The sequence below is a fragment of the Phacochoerus africanus genome, chromosome 10 (assembly GCF_016906955.1).
Source record: "Phacochoerus africanus isolate WHEZ1 chromosome 10, ROS_Pafr_v1, whole genome shotgun sequence".
Lineage (NCBI taxonomy): Eukaryota > Metazoa > Chordata > Mammalia > Artiodactyla > Suidae > Phacochoerus > Phacochoerus africanus.
In genome coordinates, this window is record NC_062553.1 from 2,942,142 (window position 1) to 2,958,570 (window position 16,429).

At 60.2% G+C, this 16,429-nt stretch overlaps 1 protein-coding gene across 27 annotated transcripts in view; it reads left to right on the top strand.

Moving 5' to 3' along the window:
* ABLIM2 (actin binding LIM protein family member 2) overlaps positions 1–16,429 on the top strand; it is a 137,775-nt gene that overhangs the window by 23,079 nt on the left and 98,267 nt on the right. For 25 of the 27 annotated variants that reach the window (XM_047798161.1, XM_047798170.1, XM_047798162.1 and 22 more), the window contains exon 1: positions 9,356–9,497. The exons of 1 other annotated variant lie outside the window; for it this stretch is intronic. In XM_047798161.1, the coding sequence (XP_047654117.1) occupies positions 9,371–9,497 (127 nt within the window). In that variant the 5' untranslated portion in view covers positions 9,356–9,370. Of the gene's footprint in view, positions 1–3,144; positions 3,250–9,355; positions 9,498–16,429 lie in introns of those variants that run through there. One more of the 27 variants, XM_047798168.1, reaches the window with a different exon arrangement.

The following is a 16,429-nucleotide window of genomic DNA, read 5'->3' on the forward strand; positions in this document are numbered from 1 at the left end:
ACCTGAGCCCTAAAGGCATCACATGGATGCTTAGAGGGGCGGAGGGAGGTCACGGACCCACACACGGGGAAGGTGATGGGGCTGTGGGGGCAGAGATGAGTGATGTAGCCACAAGCCAAGGATGCCCAGAGGGAGCCCCGCCCTGCACACCCTTGGATGTCAGCCCAGTGGTACCCACGTTGGACTGCCAGCCTCCAGAACTGTTGTGTTACCAGTTGCTGGTGGTTATTGCAGCCGTAGGAAACTAATACACTTTGGAACAAGCAGCCCCATAGCTGAGAGGTATAAATCGACCATCCGTCATCTTGGCTCGGGGCCCACGGAGACCAGGCTGGGCTCCGTGGGGTGGCCGTGCCCCATCTTAGTCCTCCCCGGGGACTGGCAGGCTGGCCTGGGGAGCCCCTCCTTGTAGGAAGGCAGAAGCACAGCAGGGCAGACAGAGAGGCGTGAGGCCTGGACTCGGAGCTGGCACATTCCCACGTTCGCCCGAGGGCCGTGGGCCAGGCCAGCCGCGTGTGCAAAGACAGGTATGGATCAGGAAGAGCCCCCCACCCAGGAGACCCTGGTGAGGGTGAGGAGGCAGGGGGAGCCTGACTCCGCCCACCCCATGGGTGTGCACACCTGGGCGTGCAGGGCCACTGTCTGGTGCTTGCCCCCTCTGCGCTGATGTGGGAACAGTTCAGAAGCCACAGGCCAGCGGCAGCAACCCTGGCTTCACATGCATGTCCTGTGCAGCGATGTGGCCTCCATCCGAGATGGACAGGAGGGGTCAGGCCCGCGGGGGGCCTTGGTGGGGAAGTGTGTCCCGAAGGAGGGGGCTGGCCCCAGCGGGCCTGGGGTCCCTCCCATGCTGTCTCCAGGCGGGGCTCCCGGGAGAGGAAGGAGGTCCTCCTGAGGGCCTCGTGAGCGTCCAGTGCCATGTCCGGGGTCGGAGCAGCACCCACAGCTGTTCTTGCTACAGTCAAATGCCTGTTCTTTCAAATGCTTGGGCAAACCCTCAGCCTTCCTCATTCTCAGGGTGAGACCCACGATTTTTGGTGGAGGGTCTGTAGCCCTGGCCCCTGCCCCCCTTCCCACCCAACCAAGCACCCCAACCTTGTGCGCTGAAGGCATCTGTCCTCCCAGGAACATCGACTTGCATGTCCCCTCTCCAACCTCGCACAGGCTGTTCCCTCTGCCTGGCATGCCCTTCCCGGCATTGAGCAGCGAGCTGATCCTCGGCCTCTGCATCTCCTTCAGGGCACCCCCTCGAGCCCTCGGGAGCTCCCACCTCCCTCTGCGTCCCCTCGGTCGGGCACTGGTCACCTTGGTGTTGCTGACACTCAGGGCCAAAGCCTGTGGCCCATCTTGTTCACCAGAGCCCGCCGACCCCACCTGTCTCTGCCTCAGTGTCCTCGTCAGGAAAGCAGGGATGTGACAGTTCTGGCCTCGGGTGCAGTGCAGGGTGGGGCTTGCTGAGTGCTCAGCAGGAGAGTGCTGTCGCTGTCACTGTCACTGTTGTTTCTCTTCCATGGCATGGACAGCTGCAGAATAAACAAGTGGAGAAGCTCTTCTCATTTTTAAAAATTTTGATTTTTATTATTTATTGATTTATTTTTTTAGGGCTGCACTTGCAGCATATGGCAGTTCCCAGGATAGGGGTCGAATCGGAGCTGCACCTGTCGGCCTACACCACAGCCATGGCAACACGGGATCCGAGCCACGTCTTTGACCTACACCACAGCTCATGGCAATGCCGGATCCTTAACCCACTGAGCGAGGTCAGGGATCGAACCCACAACCTCAAGGATACTAGTCAGGTTTGTTACCGCTGAGCCACAATGGGAACTCCCTTTTTTTAAAAAACTCTTCCCATTTATAAACAAGAGGGGATGTTATTCTCTGCCTTGGATGCACCATCTCTACCCACTCGTGGGACCCCGTGGGCCGGTCAATAACGCAGTGGGGGGCCCTGGGAGTTTGCCGCGGGGGTCGGTGGTTACCATGCCCCGTTCCCTGGGCAGAGAGGTTCCAACCAGTGTGATTAGTGACGACCAGCTTGGCCAGGAAAGTCCCCGCCAGGCTGCCAGCACCTGCTCTGACTTTTCAGAGCCGGCGGGACTAGGTGTTTTCTGCTGGGTTTGGGTTACGTGGCCCACCCAGAGCCGCTGCAGCCCGAGGGTGGCAAATGTGACCTGTGCTTGAGGGCGTGACCCCAGAGCCGCCCAGCTGTGGGATCCTGGCCCCGGTTAACCGGCGGGATTTGCACGCATCACACGCACGATAAACCAGGATAACGCCCATGGGTTCTCTGCGGCCCCTGTGGCTGATGCGTCACATGGCATTTCTCCCTCTGGGGATCTTAGCGTCGAGGCCAACAGAGAGGCACGGAGGAGGACAGGGCATACGTAAGGGAGCACACAGTCAGCCAGACCGGGACAGGACCTCGACACTGCCTTTAATTCACGGCGCCTCCCACAGTCACCTGAGCATCCCAAGCCTCAGTCCCCCCGCACAATGGGGCTGGGTCGTGGGTTCCAGCTGGAACCTCAGCATGTGGCGTTTTGGGGATGGGGTCCTTGCAGAAGTAATTAAGGATGGAGAGGAGGTCATCCTGGATTAGGGTGGACCCCAGCCCTTGTAAGAGACAGAAGCGTACAGAGGAAAGACAGCTGTGTGAGGACAGAGACAGAGATGGCGTGTCAGGACACAAGCCCAGGGACACCCGGAGCCCTGGACGCTGGCAGGTGTAGGGAAGGCCCCCACAGAGCCTTTGAGAGAGTGTGCCGCCCCCCCCCCCCCCGCCATGCCCTGTGTCCGGCTTCTGGGCTCCAGACCGGGAGAGGAGAAATGTCTGCTGGCGAAGCCTGAGACTTGTGGGGTGTTGTCAGGCTGCCCCAGGACATGGGTACTGGCTGTAACCCCCTCACGAGGTGCAGGGGGGTTGTGGGCTGTGCCTGGCACACGGGGCAGTAGATGGTCCCGGCTCTGCCCAGGCCCCTCCCCCACCGCCTGTTCCACGTCCCTTTCCCGGAAGCCTGGGAACAGGTGTGTCTCGGGAGCGGGGTGGGAATCTATTTTGGGGTGCCGGGAAGGGGTTGGCCCGTCCCTCCTCGGGCATGAGGGCGGCTGCCACGTGACCCTCTGGCATATCCTTCCCAGTCCTGCCAGCCACAGAGGCTTGCGCCCTTGCCCAGCTGCCGCCCGGAGCCTTCAGGGTACTGGCCTTGCGGGCCTCACACTCCATGGGGATGCCAGGAGGAGGGACAGGTAAGGCCCAAACTGCCCTGTCTGCCAAGGCCACTGGCCAGGGAGGAAGGCTTATTTCCCGACTGGAAGTCCTAAGTCCCCCAAATAAGTTTGGGGTCCGATTCGAAGCAGGCAGTCTGATCCCTGCCGTTTATGGAGGCAGTGAAGGCCAGCGCTTACGCCTACCGACCAGGCGCCCTGCCTGGGGACTGTCTTATGGACTTGTGATGGCAGTGCTGGTGGTGATCCATTTTACAGATGAATAAGCTGAGGTGTGGGGAAGGGGCGGGTCTGGGCTGTTCCACTGTGGTGAGTGTTGCTGTCTGACCCCGTTGTCTGGGCCGAGTCATCGGGCCCTCAGCCTCTGTGCCTGTCCCCTCCCTCTGCTGCCTCTTTCCTTTAAATGGTTCTTGGTTCTCAACCAAAGGGTGATTTTGCTTCCTGGGGACAGTTGGCAACGTCAGGAGACATTCCGGATTTTCACAACTTGGGGAGGGTGGGGGCGCTCCAGGCCTGGGGGTGCAGGCCCGGGGTGCTGCTCAGCATCCTACAGGACGCAGGGCGCAGGGCACAGGGCACAGGGCGCAGGGCGCAGGGCACAGGGCAGGACAGAGCCTTCCCTTCGATGGTGTCCTCCTTTCTGGCTTCAGTGTCTGTCCAGAGGCAGAGGATCCGGGACCCCCATCCCCATGTCTCTGTCAGCGCCCCATGTGCGGGGAGGCTCGGGGTTTTTAGTAGAGGAAGCGGCTCCAGCGTGTGGCAGCAGCAATGGCTGAGAAGCCCGGCTTCCAGACCCGCCTCTGGCCCGACCGCACAGTGAGCCTGGGCAGTGCGCTCCACCAATCCGGGGGGCTCGAGGACCCCTCGGGAAAATGAGGGTGACTGTGGCTCCTCCCTCCCGGGGGCTGTGAGCCCGCCCAGAAGACCCTGCAAGCAGGTAGCTGGGCTGCCCCCAGGTTGGCAGACCCGGCCCCAGCCCCGCGCAGAGTTCTCCCTCCTGGCGGCAGAGGGCAGGAGCTAACATCCCCGGACCGGCCCAGCGTCCTGGATTGTTCTGGAAATACCGGCCGATTCCAAGAGCGAAGACGGGACGATGTCCATTTCTCAAATGGCATTTCCGCGCCGGCGCTTGGGCGGGTCTCTGCGCAGCTGAGGACACCGTGTCCTTCCCGCCCCGCTGTGCTGCCACCAGATGATGGGCCCAGGTGCCGATGGCCGGACAATCGTCATATGAAAAAAGGCACAAACCCGGTGAGATGAGTGCTCTTGCTCCTGATTCACAGATGAAGAAATGGCATTTTGTGATAAAAAGAGCAGTAAGGGCAATGTGATCCTCTTATAAAATCATAGTAAGAGGTAAAATATAAAAAACGATAAGAAGTTCCTGGTGTGGCGCAGTAGTTAACGAATCCGACTGGGAACCATGAGGTTGTGGGTTCGATCCCTGGCTTTGCTCAGTGGGTTAAGGATCCATCATTGCAGTGAGCTGTGGTGTAGGTCACAGACGTGGCTCGGATCCTGCGTTGCTGTGGCTCTGGCGTAGACTGGCAGCTACAGCTCCGATTAGACCCCTAGCCTGGGAACCTCCATATGCCACGGGTACAGCTCTGGAAAAGGCAAAAAGACAAATAAATAAATAAATAAATAATAAAAAGCGATAACACTTTCAGAAGACTATAGAGGGGCATGTCTTTGTGATGTTGGATTCGGCACTGGTTTCTTAGAAATGACACTAAGTACACAAGCAACCAAAGAAGCCGTAGATACATTGGATTTCACCAAAATTAAGCAATCTTAGGCTGCAAAGAGCATTATAAAGAAAGCAAATGGGAGACAATATTTGCCAATCATATATCGGATAAGGGGCTTGTGTCTAGAGTGTATAAATAATTCACACTCAGAAAAGACGACCAAATGCAATGGATAAAGGTGCTGAACAGACATTTTCCCGAAGGAGACGCACGAACAGAGACCAAGGCCATGAAAAGATGCATGACATCATTGGCCAGCAGGAAAGGCAAATCCAAACCGCAGCGAGACACGCGACACGCGTCGCACCCGCTGGGGAACGAGCCGAGGACTGCGGACGTGGCGGCGGGGGGAGGGGAAGATGCTGCGGCCACTTAGGAAGACAGCTGTCCTCACATGGTTAAACCCAGAGTTACCGTGTGACCCAGCAAGAAGTGGACACACATCCCCACAAAAGGGAGCGTGTGGGACTGGTCACGGCAGCTCACTGGCCACCCCCCCACCCCGGGGAACACCCCCAGGGTCAGAGGGGCGTGTCGTAGACGAGAGTGTCATTTGCACATAGAAAAACAGGAGCGAGGCACTGACGCCTGCTGCAGGTGGATGAACCTTGAACGCATCAAGCCGAGTGAGAGAAGCCAGGCGCCAAAGGCCACCGACAGTTCGTGCCCGTTTATCTGGAAGGTCTAGACTCTGCAAATCAATCATGGAGACAGAAAGGAGGTTATTGGTTGCCAGGGGCGAAGGGATGGGTGAAGGGTTTCTTTTTGGGGCGATCAGAATATCCTCAAATGGATTGTGGTGGTCAGCACAGCTCCACAAATATACCCCAAACTACCAAATTGTGCAGGTTTTTTGTTTTTTGTTTTTTGGGTTTTGTTTTGTCTTTTTAGGACTGCACCTGTGGCACATGGAGGTTCCCAGGCTAGGGGTTGAATCAGAGCTACAGCTGCCAGCCTACACCACAGCCACAGCAATGCGGGATCCGAGTTGCATCTGCGACCTACACCACAGCTCACGGCAATGCCAGGTCCTTAACCCACTGAGCGAGGCCAGGGATCGAACCTTCGTCCTCATGGATGCTAGTCGGGTTCGTTAACCACTGAGCCACGATGGGAACTCCAAGCTGTTTTTTTAATGTTTACACTGAGCCCCTCTGCAGAGCTGGGTGGGTTCTGTGGGGGTGGCTGGGACTTTGGTTTTGAAGAGCGTGCATGTGGACACACGGGGGCTCTGCCGCGTCAAAGAATGTGTCACATTATAAACTCTATCGCAGACATGTACGTGACTACATACGAGTAGGCATGCATCTGTGTGCATAGGCGGGTTCGATCCCCAGCCTGGCGCAGGGGGTTCAAGGATCTGGCGTTGCCATAGCAGTGCTGTGGGCCACCCCCGCGGCTTGGATTCAATCCCTGGCCCTGGAACTTCCATACGCCGTGGGTGCAGCCATAAAAATTAAAAAAAAAAAAAAATTGCTTGGAGGAATAGCCACTGAAATGCTAGGATGGTTATCTCAGAGTAGAGGGTTAGCAGGGGATATTATTTTATATATTTATTTATTTATATATGTCGTTTACTAATTTCTTGGCCTTGGCATGCAGCAGCTTAATGTGGGATCTCAGTCCCCAGACCAGGGATGGAACCCGGGCCACAGCGGTGAAAGTGCCAAGTCCTAACCACTAGACTGCCAGGGAGCTCCGGAGCACGGGATTTTAATTTCCTTTAACTTGCAGGTGCCATTTGGGTTTCTAGCGAGGAGTGGTATTCCCCGCATAATCAGAAGTTATTTTTGTCATTGGCACCAAAGGACCCCCCCCCCCCCCAGTCTCAGGAGGCTGGTGGTGGCTTCAGGCTGGGCCCCCACACCGTGCTTCCCCATCTGTGGCCACCCCTCAGCCTGTCCAGTTGGGCCGGGACCTGTCCCTGGGGACAGGCTATGTGACCAGGTGTAAGTGAACCCTGGCCTGCCCGAGCGGAGTGGCCAGCGGTGACCTTTGACGCTGGTCTGTGCGCTGGGCCCCATAGGTACAGGTCAAACACTCCAAGCCTGGGGTTTGCCTGGAGGGCCAGTGCTGGCCTGAGGCCGTGGGACCGCATCCCGCCTGCATGTCCCACCCTCCCTGGGCTCCGGGCCCCAGCCTGGATGCCTGGTTCTGATTAGATGCTTAGGCCACGCTGTCCCTCTCACCGCCTTCCTTGGACCAGCAGGTTCGGAGGAGAACGTGCAGAGGGACAGACATTCAAAGGGAAAAAAAGGCCAGAAGACACAGCAATCCAGTCCTGTCGCACAGAGACCTGGGCTCGAGTCCCCGCCCTGGCACTTCCAGGCTGTGTGATCTTGACAAGTTGCGAAGCGTCTCTCTCTGAGCCCCGGGTTCCCCACCTGCAGCGCCAGGTGCTCCTGCCTCTTGGGCCAGTTGGTGTGCGGAGCCCGCGGCCAGGCGGCGAGGGGGAGCAGGAGTGTTTCTGGGCGGGCGCTGCGGGTGGACGCCTGCCCAAGGCCTTCCTCCAAAGCCCCAGGCTGGCCGAGGTACCTGTTACCCTCCCTCGGTGCTGGCGGTCCCACCCCCTCCACAAGGCTCCGCTGGGGCGCTGGCCTCCCAGCCCCAGGGCAGGGGTGTCTGACACGATGGAGAATTTCCTGGCAGGGATTTTCGGACCCAAACTCAGGCCCCCTCGTTAACCATGCAGATCACGAAGCAGGCTCTTCATTCCACGTTTTGGGGAGAAGACGTGATGGTTTAGGGCCTGCCTGTGGCTTTGAATCCCATACGCACATCTGTGGACTGAGGAGCCCCAAGGCATTTTCACCTGGACTTTGGAGCAGAGCTGACGTTTCCCTGTGGGTTCTCCAGGCTCAGGCACAGTCGCCGCTTTGACTTGGGGGTCAGCTTCTCGGTGTATCTGGGAGGCTGGGAGTGTGGGGGCCACGAGGCCAGGCGCTGGGGGAGGGCGAGCCCAAGGAACGGCTGCCAGGCGACAGGGAAGATGCAGAGCCTGAACTCCGGGTCAGGCACAGGAGGGCCCTGCCAGCCCTGGGCCCTGGGTCCTGAGGGCAGAAGAAATGGGCGTCTGTGCCAAGCGCTGTGTGCCCGCAGCCCCCGGGCTACTCAGAGTCGTGAGAGCAGTTGCAGGTGGGGAGGTTTTTACCCCACAGGGTCACCTTTGGGAAGATGCCACAGCGTCTGGTCCAGGGTGGACCTGTCTGCCCAGAGCTGGTTCCCTTCCCTCCCGCCTCCCTGCCCGCTCCCCGCCCCCTGCAGTGTCCAGGGCTGGATGATTAGGGGCCAGAGAGCCCAGGGTTACAGTCCCCGCCTGGGACTTGCTGTGATTCTTGGCACCCCTGTCTGCCCCCCTGAAAATGTCAAGAGGGCACGGTTCCTTGTTGTGCAGAGTGAACAGGATAATAGCACTGCAAGTGACAGGCCATAGCAGGCTCTAGACAGTGGACGGTGACCTCCTGGGAAACGGGATGGAAGGGGAGGTCCGAGGGAGGCTGGTGACCTCTCGGATGCCCGTGCCATCCTTGCTGGATTCAAAGCCAAAGAAGGGACTTGCTGATGGCACACGGAGGGGCCACTGGGCCCCCCAGCCAGGCGGGTGGTGTCCCCAGGTCAAGGCTGCAGCCCCATCTCCAGAGGCCTGGGCAGGAGGGGGGCATCTGGTGATTCTGAGCTGGCCAGTGTACACAGCGGGGCGCAGTGCCAGGTCCCCCGGCCGGCTGCTCCCCGCCCCGGTGTCCCATGGCAGACAGCCTGGAGACCTCTCAGCTCTCACAGAGCCTCTCAGGGCAGTGGGCCGCTGGGGCTTGGGACCCTGCAGGCCTGAGTTCTGGTCCCAGCTGTGCTGTGTGCCCGATTCAGGCTCCGTGACCCGGGTCATTGGCAGAAATCGCCCAGGGCAGTGCCTGGCAGGATCTGAAAGCTGATGCTGTCACTCAGACTGTTCATTACCCCCCGCAGGGCACCGAACGATGCTTTGTCCCCAGATGCAGTCCCCATGTCCCACTAGGTGCAGGGAGCATTTACTCGGCCTCTGCTGGGTGCTGGGCCTGAGGCATCCATGGAAGACCCAGACCAGATCACCAGTTGGTCCAGTGGTGGCCCTTGGCCCGTGGCAAGGTGACCAGGGGGCCAGCACTGGCCTGGGAGCCAGAGACCAAGTCCTGGTCCTGGCCTGGCCTTGGACTCACTGGCCATTTGCAGGTCCCCCTGTGCAAGGGGAGCAGCTGGCCCAGATGCCCACTAAGCCTTGACCTTCCGGAATGCGGCCCAGGACAGCCTCAGATGCCACTCTGGTCAGGAAGTGCTGCTCTTCCGGCGATGAAATAACAGCCTCCAGGGACGCGGGTGGCCAGGGCGCCTGCACCAGCTGCTCTGCAGATTGCCAGATGCTCAGGCTAAAGGTAGCTGGATGCCGCCGAGGCCAGCCTGAGCTCCTGGGGGCTGCTCGCCCAGCTTGTGCCTCTGAAGGAGCCCCCGTCCCGCTCCAGCACTCACCATGCCTGCCAAGCCCCTGTAAGTGCCAGCCTCAAAAGCCCTGCCCGGGGTGGCATCCCTGTCACTCTGTCGATGGAAGACAGGCTGGGGTGGGGGCTGCGGGGAGCCTCCAGCTCTTTCTTCTCACAGCGATAGGGCGGGGGTGTTGGTCTCTGGGGGCCGCCGTGACAGGTGCCGCAGACATGGACTCTCTGCCGGGTCCGGAGGCCAAAGGTCTGAAGTCGAGGTGCCGCCAGGCTGGGTTCCTTGCCGGGGCTGTGGGGACGGCGCTCTCCCCTGTGTGTCCTTCCCTCTGTGCACCCTGTGCCCTAATGTCCCCGTTGCAAGGACAGTCACAGGGACGCAGACGCAGCCTCACGGCCTCGCTCCATCACCTCTCTCCAGGTCAGGTCACACTCAGAGGTGCTCCATCATACGAATGTGGGGGGGACATCTCGGTCCATCACAGGTGGGTTCTTTCTGTGGCCTCGTAGGGCCCCCTTTTCCGGCTCACATACCCTAAGACGGAGGGAGACCATGGCCGGCTCGGTGGTTTTCCTTTTCCTGCTGCCCCCCAAGCTCCCAAGCCCCCAGCCCCTAAGCCTCCGGCCCCGAGTAAGAGGCTCATTTCAGGCTCGATGGGGCTGCGGGTGACACTGTGGCCGTCACTCTGTGGGCGGAGCCCTTTCTGTGGCCCCCCCGCCTCAGGACAGGGAGCATTTTGGGACTTCAGGGACTTGGCCCCACTCCACAGGGCACCTAGGGGTCTGAGCTGAGCTGGCTGGAGTCTCACACAGCTAGAAATCCCTCTGATGCATCGGCCTCCCTCAGTGGGGAGAGTTTAACCTCATGCAAGTCTCGCCATCTCTGCTCATGGGGCATCTTGGGGTCCTGGCCTGCTAGATGGGGACCCAAGCATCAGTGCCCCCACTGTGGGCAGGGGGACCTGGATTCAACACCCAAACAGGAGTTCCCGTCGTGGCACAGTGGTTAACGAATCCGACTAGGAACCATGAGATTGTGGGTTCAATCCCTGGCCTTGCTCAGTGGGTTAAGGATCCAGCGTTGCCTGAACTGTGGTGTAGGTCACAGATGCAGCTCGGATCCCGCGTTGCTGTGGATCTGGTGTAGGCCAGCAGCTGCAGCCTGGGAACCTCCATATGCCTCGGGAGCAGCCCTAGAAAAGACAAAAAGGAAACAAACCCCAAACTGAGGCTCCCAGGTGGGTGGGGTCATTTGCTCCCTGTCCAGCACGGATCTTTAGGAGACCCGGCCAGCAGGCAGGAACCTCCAGCCCCGAGCACCACCTGTCACCATCTCGGAGAGTGACCTGACTTGTTCAAGGTCGCACAGCCAGTGGCCCAGGGGGATGATGGGCAGTTTCCATCGGACTGCTGTGCCTTGGTTTCCACACCTGTAAAACAGGTGAATGTTCCTACCAGGCCACCGTGGGGTGGGAGGCGCTCAGCACACGGGGATGGAGACAGAGGAGGTGCGGGGTGGGGCCTTGAAGGATGAAATGGGTTTTCTCAGGTGGAGGTGGCAGATGCCCGGGGGGACAGTGGGAGCCAAGGCTGGTGCTGGGACCCCTGAGGATGGCTTCAGGAGAGCCTGGGATCCTGGGAACAGTGGGAGATAAGTCAGGGAACTGTGTGGGCGCTGGGGTGGAGGCTTGGTGGTGGCTCTGGGGGCTGAGATGTGTTCTGCGGGCCCAAGGGAACCACAGAAGGTCATTGAGCAGGGCAGGGGCCTGCGTGTGCTTATGCGCAAGGCCCCTCCCTGATCTGCCACTTGGAAAGCTGTTTGGGGGCTCCATTGCCCTGACTGTCCCCTTGCCGTGAACACCATGGCGCTCAAAAGGACACTGTCCCACTGGGTCAAAATGGAGAACTTCCCTGCCACGTGAGGCAGTAGCGGATGACTCAGCTTAGACGCTGGGCTCTGTGGGGGGAGGGCGCTGCTCCCTCCTGTCCAGTAGGACGGGGCCTCCCTAGGACTGTGGCACACAAACGATGCCCAGCGGCCTCTCCTGCTCAGGGTTTCAGGAGGCCTTGGACCTAAGTGTAGCTGTGTGTACCCATGTTTCCCAAGACTTACTGGCCATCAGGTCAGTGTCCTTGGACCCTGGGGACCCTGGGTGGGCTTCTGCTCTGTGCCTGGCTTGGTGTCTGCTCCCTGCCTGCACTGTCTGAGCCCCACTCATCACAGAGCATGGCGCAGCTATGCCCACCCTGTATAGATGACAGCCCTTGGCCCAGAGCTGCCCGAGCTGGCCTCCTGTTGCCCTCACTGTGGACTGAGCAAGCCTCCAGGGAAATCCACAGTGGCTCTCCTTCCTGGTCACTGTGGGGTTATCATGTCTGGCTGTAGGGGTCCCTGTGTGAAGCTGGATTCCACCTGAGCTCTGCCCTTGGTCACGGGGGCCGGGGACAGCTGCCCTGCGGTCTAACCTGGCATCTCTCCCCAGAGTGAGCTGCTGGGCCCCAGGCGCCTGGGGGATTTAGGTGAGATATCCGCGTGGGAACTGGCTAGAATGACCCTGGTTGAATTTGGAGCAGGCAGGGCCAGTTTCTGGAATCAGACCCAGAAAAATAAAACTCCTCCCAGTGCGAAGAGATCTCAGAGCTGCTGGGTCACGCCTGCAGGGAGCAAAGAGATCACAGAGAAACTGGCTTGAAGAGCTAGGGGAGGTGGGTGGGTGGAGCCCAGTTGCAGCTGCAGGCCAGCAGGGCTGTGGCTGGTGGGTGGAGCCTTCATGGGCAGAGCCAGCTGTGGGTGGGCTTCATTTGGTGGAGCCTCGGTGGGTGGGGCTTCGGTGGGTGGAGCCTCGGTGGGTGGGGCTTCGGTGGGTGGAGCCTCGGTGGGTGGGGCTTCGGTGGGTGGGGCTTCAGTGGGGACAGCTTTGGTGGGCGCACCTGCTGCGGGGGGGGCGGGGAGCTTCGGCTGCCTTCAGGGGAGTGCAGAGTAGCAGGAGGGAGACAGACGTGGGGTTGAATAGTAGCTCTGCCCCTCCTGGCTGTGTGGCTTTGGGCTGGTTAGTTGACCCCGCTGAGCTCAGTTTCTACCTCTGCCAAATGGGCGTGAAAACATCACCTCCCGGGGTGGCTGTGAGGACTCCAAGCAAGGTCACCCCCAGATTTCAGGCTCTTCCTGTACTGGATCAAAGTGGTAGGCGCCTCCTCGTGGGACTTTGGCTGTGGGGACAGTGAGTTTACAGTCCGTGGAGCAAACCTCAGGCAGGGCAGGTGCAGAGGTGGGAGGGAGGCCACGTACAGACGTGGGAGGGGCCGCCTGGGTGGTGGTTGGGGTGGCATTCGGATTTCCTCTGCGTGTGTAACCCCCACCCCCGATCTTCATGGCCTCGAACAATCGTTCCGTCCCCTCACTTGTTCGCAGGGTCAGAGACTAAGAACGGGCACAGCGGGGACCTTTTCTCTCTTTTCCACAGCGTCCGTGGTTTCAGCTGGGAGGACTGAAAGGCTGGGGTGACTCAAGGCCTGAGGACTGGAATCTCTGGAGGAGCCCTGGCTCAAGCGTCTGGAGGACATATCAGGGCTTCCTCGCAGAATTGGGGGCTGGGCCCCCTGCGAGGGCCGGGCAGAGTCTGTGGCGTTGGGATTTGACTCGGAAGCCACGTGGTGCTGTTTCCACCATATTCTGGGGGTTGGGCAGTGGCAGAGGTGCACGCAGGTTCGGGGGAAGGACTCAGACCCCCCCGCTTAGGGAGAGCAATGTCAAAGCCGTATTGGAGTGGAGCCTGTGGCGGGCTGGGCTTCGGCCGTCTTTGAAAGTACAGTTGGCCCCATAATCAGCTCCCTCTGCAGACACTGGTGCTGAAGCCCTGAGCCCACTTCTTAGACCCCAGGCAGAGCAGAGCTGATCGCTGGCCCCGGTGAGCTGCAGTCTGGCCATGGGGCAGGTCCAGGGCTCAGATGAGACACTTGGCTCCTTTGAAGAACCAGAGACCACACTTGTTGGGAATTGGAAGAGGGAGAACAGCTTCATGCGTGGATGACGTCCCGGTGGGGTCCCCGCTGTTTGCTCGTAATTACTGTAATGGGCATGCGGGTGGGTCCTAGGATGAACGGCCCCATGCCTGGGGTCCAGGTGTCGGTGTGAGGGGCTTCCTGCATGGGGCTTCTACGTCTGCCCCCATCTCTGCGCCCTTGAGCGTGAGCTCATTGGGGTGGCAGCTATGTCTGCCTCGTCCTCGGCCTCATGCCAGCCCGACCTTGGCCGGGAGCGGGTGCCACGGCATCTTCACTGGGTGGAGGGCCGATGAACGATGTGGTTGAGGAGGCAGACAGGCCTGGCTGTGCGGGAACAGCCCTCGGCCCTCGCGGCTGGCTTGCTGGCCCAGGCCACCGATGGCCTTGGCGAGAGGGGGCCGGCTCAGAGAGCCCCTTCTGGCTCCTGTGGTAATCAGCAGTCAGCCCTTAGGTAGGTTAGGTGGGAGTGCGCCCCTGCGATTTGACTCGAGTGTCCAACACACAAGGCTTGGGAGGCAGCTGGAGAGGCCGGGCCCATTCCCGAACCAGGCACGGCCTATAGAGTGTCCTGCGGGCAGTGGAGACGGGTCCTCCTAAGGCTTTGGTGCCAGTAGCTCCATATTTAGAGAACCAGTCTAGAGAAATGCCTGTGCTAGAGGGCACGCTGGTGGCAAGGATGCTCGTGGTGCATGAGAGCCGTCCTCTCCCAGCCAAGCCCGGCTGAGTGCATCTCACGGTCTCCACTGGTACCCGGCCCCAGGAAGACAGACTCTTCAGATCTGGCCCTTGGCCTCAGGGGGCTTTAAGCCAGGGAGGCAGAGGGCCAAGGACCACCCAACACGGTCGGTGCTGAGATGGAGATGCGCACAGTGATGTGTGCTTCTGTCCTCCTGGAAGGTACCTGCGCATCTTGTGCCACCTCCTCCCGGAAGCCCTCCCTGACTGCAGAGTTCACCTCCCTGCTGCCCACAGCCCTATGCCTCTTCCCATGGTCCTCGGTTCGTTGGCACAGTTAGAAAGAAGAGCCTGAGAGGGAAGGTGAGACCTGTGCGCCCCGGGCCTGCTCCGGGCAGATTGGAGCCCCAGGAGAGGGGTGAGGCATGAACTTATAAAGCGTGTTCAGTATCAGAACAGAGTCATAAAATGTGGACGCTCCAAGCTGCTGTTTGCAAAAGACAAACAGCTGTTTGCAGAGTGGAGGGCTGTACAGACTCGTCATGGCGGATGGGGCTTGGGTTCCAATTAGAACCCCAGGGACGCAGGGGGCTTCCCCGTCCCGGTATCAGGGCGGATTTACCTCTAGAGCAAACCCTGGAAAATGAGCCGAACGAGGGCTGTTTGTCTTTGGCCGGGCCAGGCGTGCCTGCTCGGGGCCAGTGTCAACCGAGGGACAGGAATCATTGTAGAGCCTTGGAGAGAGGGAGATAAACAGTCGCAAACGTCCCCCAGGATTGGAGAAGGATGTGCGCTTTGATGCCTGGGGGGTGAGAGGAGCCACTGGGACAAAAGAGGCACCTGCCACCTGCCCCCGCTCCCCGGGCCCCTCGTGTCCCCTCTCCTGCCACCTGGCACACCAGCGCCTGGCCAGTGTGCACACTCGTGCCCCCCACCCCCCAGATGCCCACCAGCTCCTCTGCTCCTGTTTGGTGAGTGAGCGAGCCCCTGCTTTGGGACTTGCAGACCAGCAGGTGGCCAAGGGGATGGTGGTGCCAGACACCTGAGTGGGGTCCGCAGCCGTGTCCCTGATGCAGCCGCGTGGCTTCGGGAAAGTCCCGCAGGTCTCCAAGCCTCTGTATCCTCATCCGTAAAACGGGGTGACAGGCTGTTCCCTTGGGGCGCGGTGTGGACCCAACGAGGGCTGGGGCCAGGACTGCCTCTGTTTTGGTCCTGCGGAATCCGGGCACACAGTAGGTCCTCAGGCACTTGTCGGTAAACGGATGAACGAACCGCAAAGAAGAGCTTTGTTGATCGATGTTTGGAGTTGGCGCGCTTTGGCTTTCATGGTGAAGCTGAGGTGACTTGCAGTGGCTTCCCACCTTTCAGGCGCCGTGAAGGTCAGGGCGGTTGCTCCGGGGCAGGAGGAGAAGGGGCCGTGGGCTCCCTGGATAAGGAGGATTGCACGGAGGGCGACAGCGCCATGTGCTCAAGCAGCATCGCAGGTGGCTCCCAGGCCCCATGACGGGAAAACAGGCGCCTTTGGTTGTGCATCTTGAATGATGTCGGGTTGGTGAATTTCTATGAGCAAAGTGGGGAATTGCCCTGGGCTGGTCTGTGCCAGCGGAGCGAAGGGGAGAGCGGACGGTTTGGTGGGTGAACCGGCTGGAAGGGGGCTCCCCCAGCTCCCTGGGGGGTCTTGGGCCCAATAATCAGAGTAAAGAAACCCATGAGCCACCTGACGCTCTCGCCCCATGTCCTGGGGGTCGACCTGGATGGACGGGAGCTGAGAGTTGGACCTCGGCATTGGCAGTGGCCCTTGTGGGGTTCAGCCGCCATGCCTGCTCCCCAAGCCGAGGGCCAGCAAGGCCCCGTGCTGGGTCTGGGTGGGTCCCGCTGTGAGCATAGGACTGGTGGGCAGAAGGCCCCGCCAGCCCCAGGGTGGCCATCAGCCGTTCTGTGGAGGGAGTGCCTTTGTCACCAGTGCCCTTCAGGTGCCTGGCTGGTCGCTGGCTTCACACGTGTTTTCATCGGATTCGCACAAGGGTCTTGTGTTTGGGAATTGTTGTCCCGACTTTATAGAAGGGGAAACTGAGGCCCCGTGAGGTGGCCTAGCCTGCCGAGGGTGACACAGCCAGGGGGGCACACAGCTGGGGTCAGTGCAGGCTGTCCCCTTCCTGCTCGCCCACCCAGCCACCCTACCACGTTGGGCCAAAGCCAGAAGGCCAAACTGATGAAGCTGGAGTGTGAGCGGAGGTGTGGCCCCAGGAGCTCACAGTCCCGTCCCCCGCCACCGTCCCAGTTCGCCTGGAGACCCAGGAGGACCAA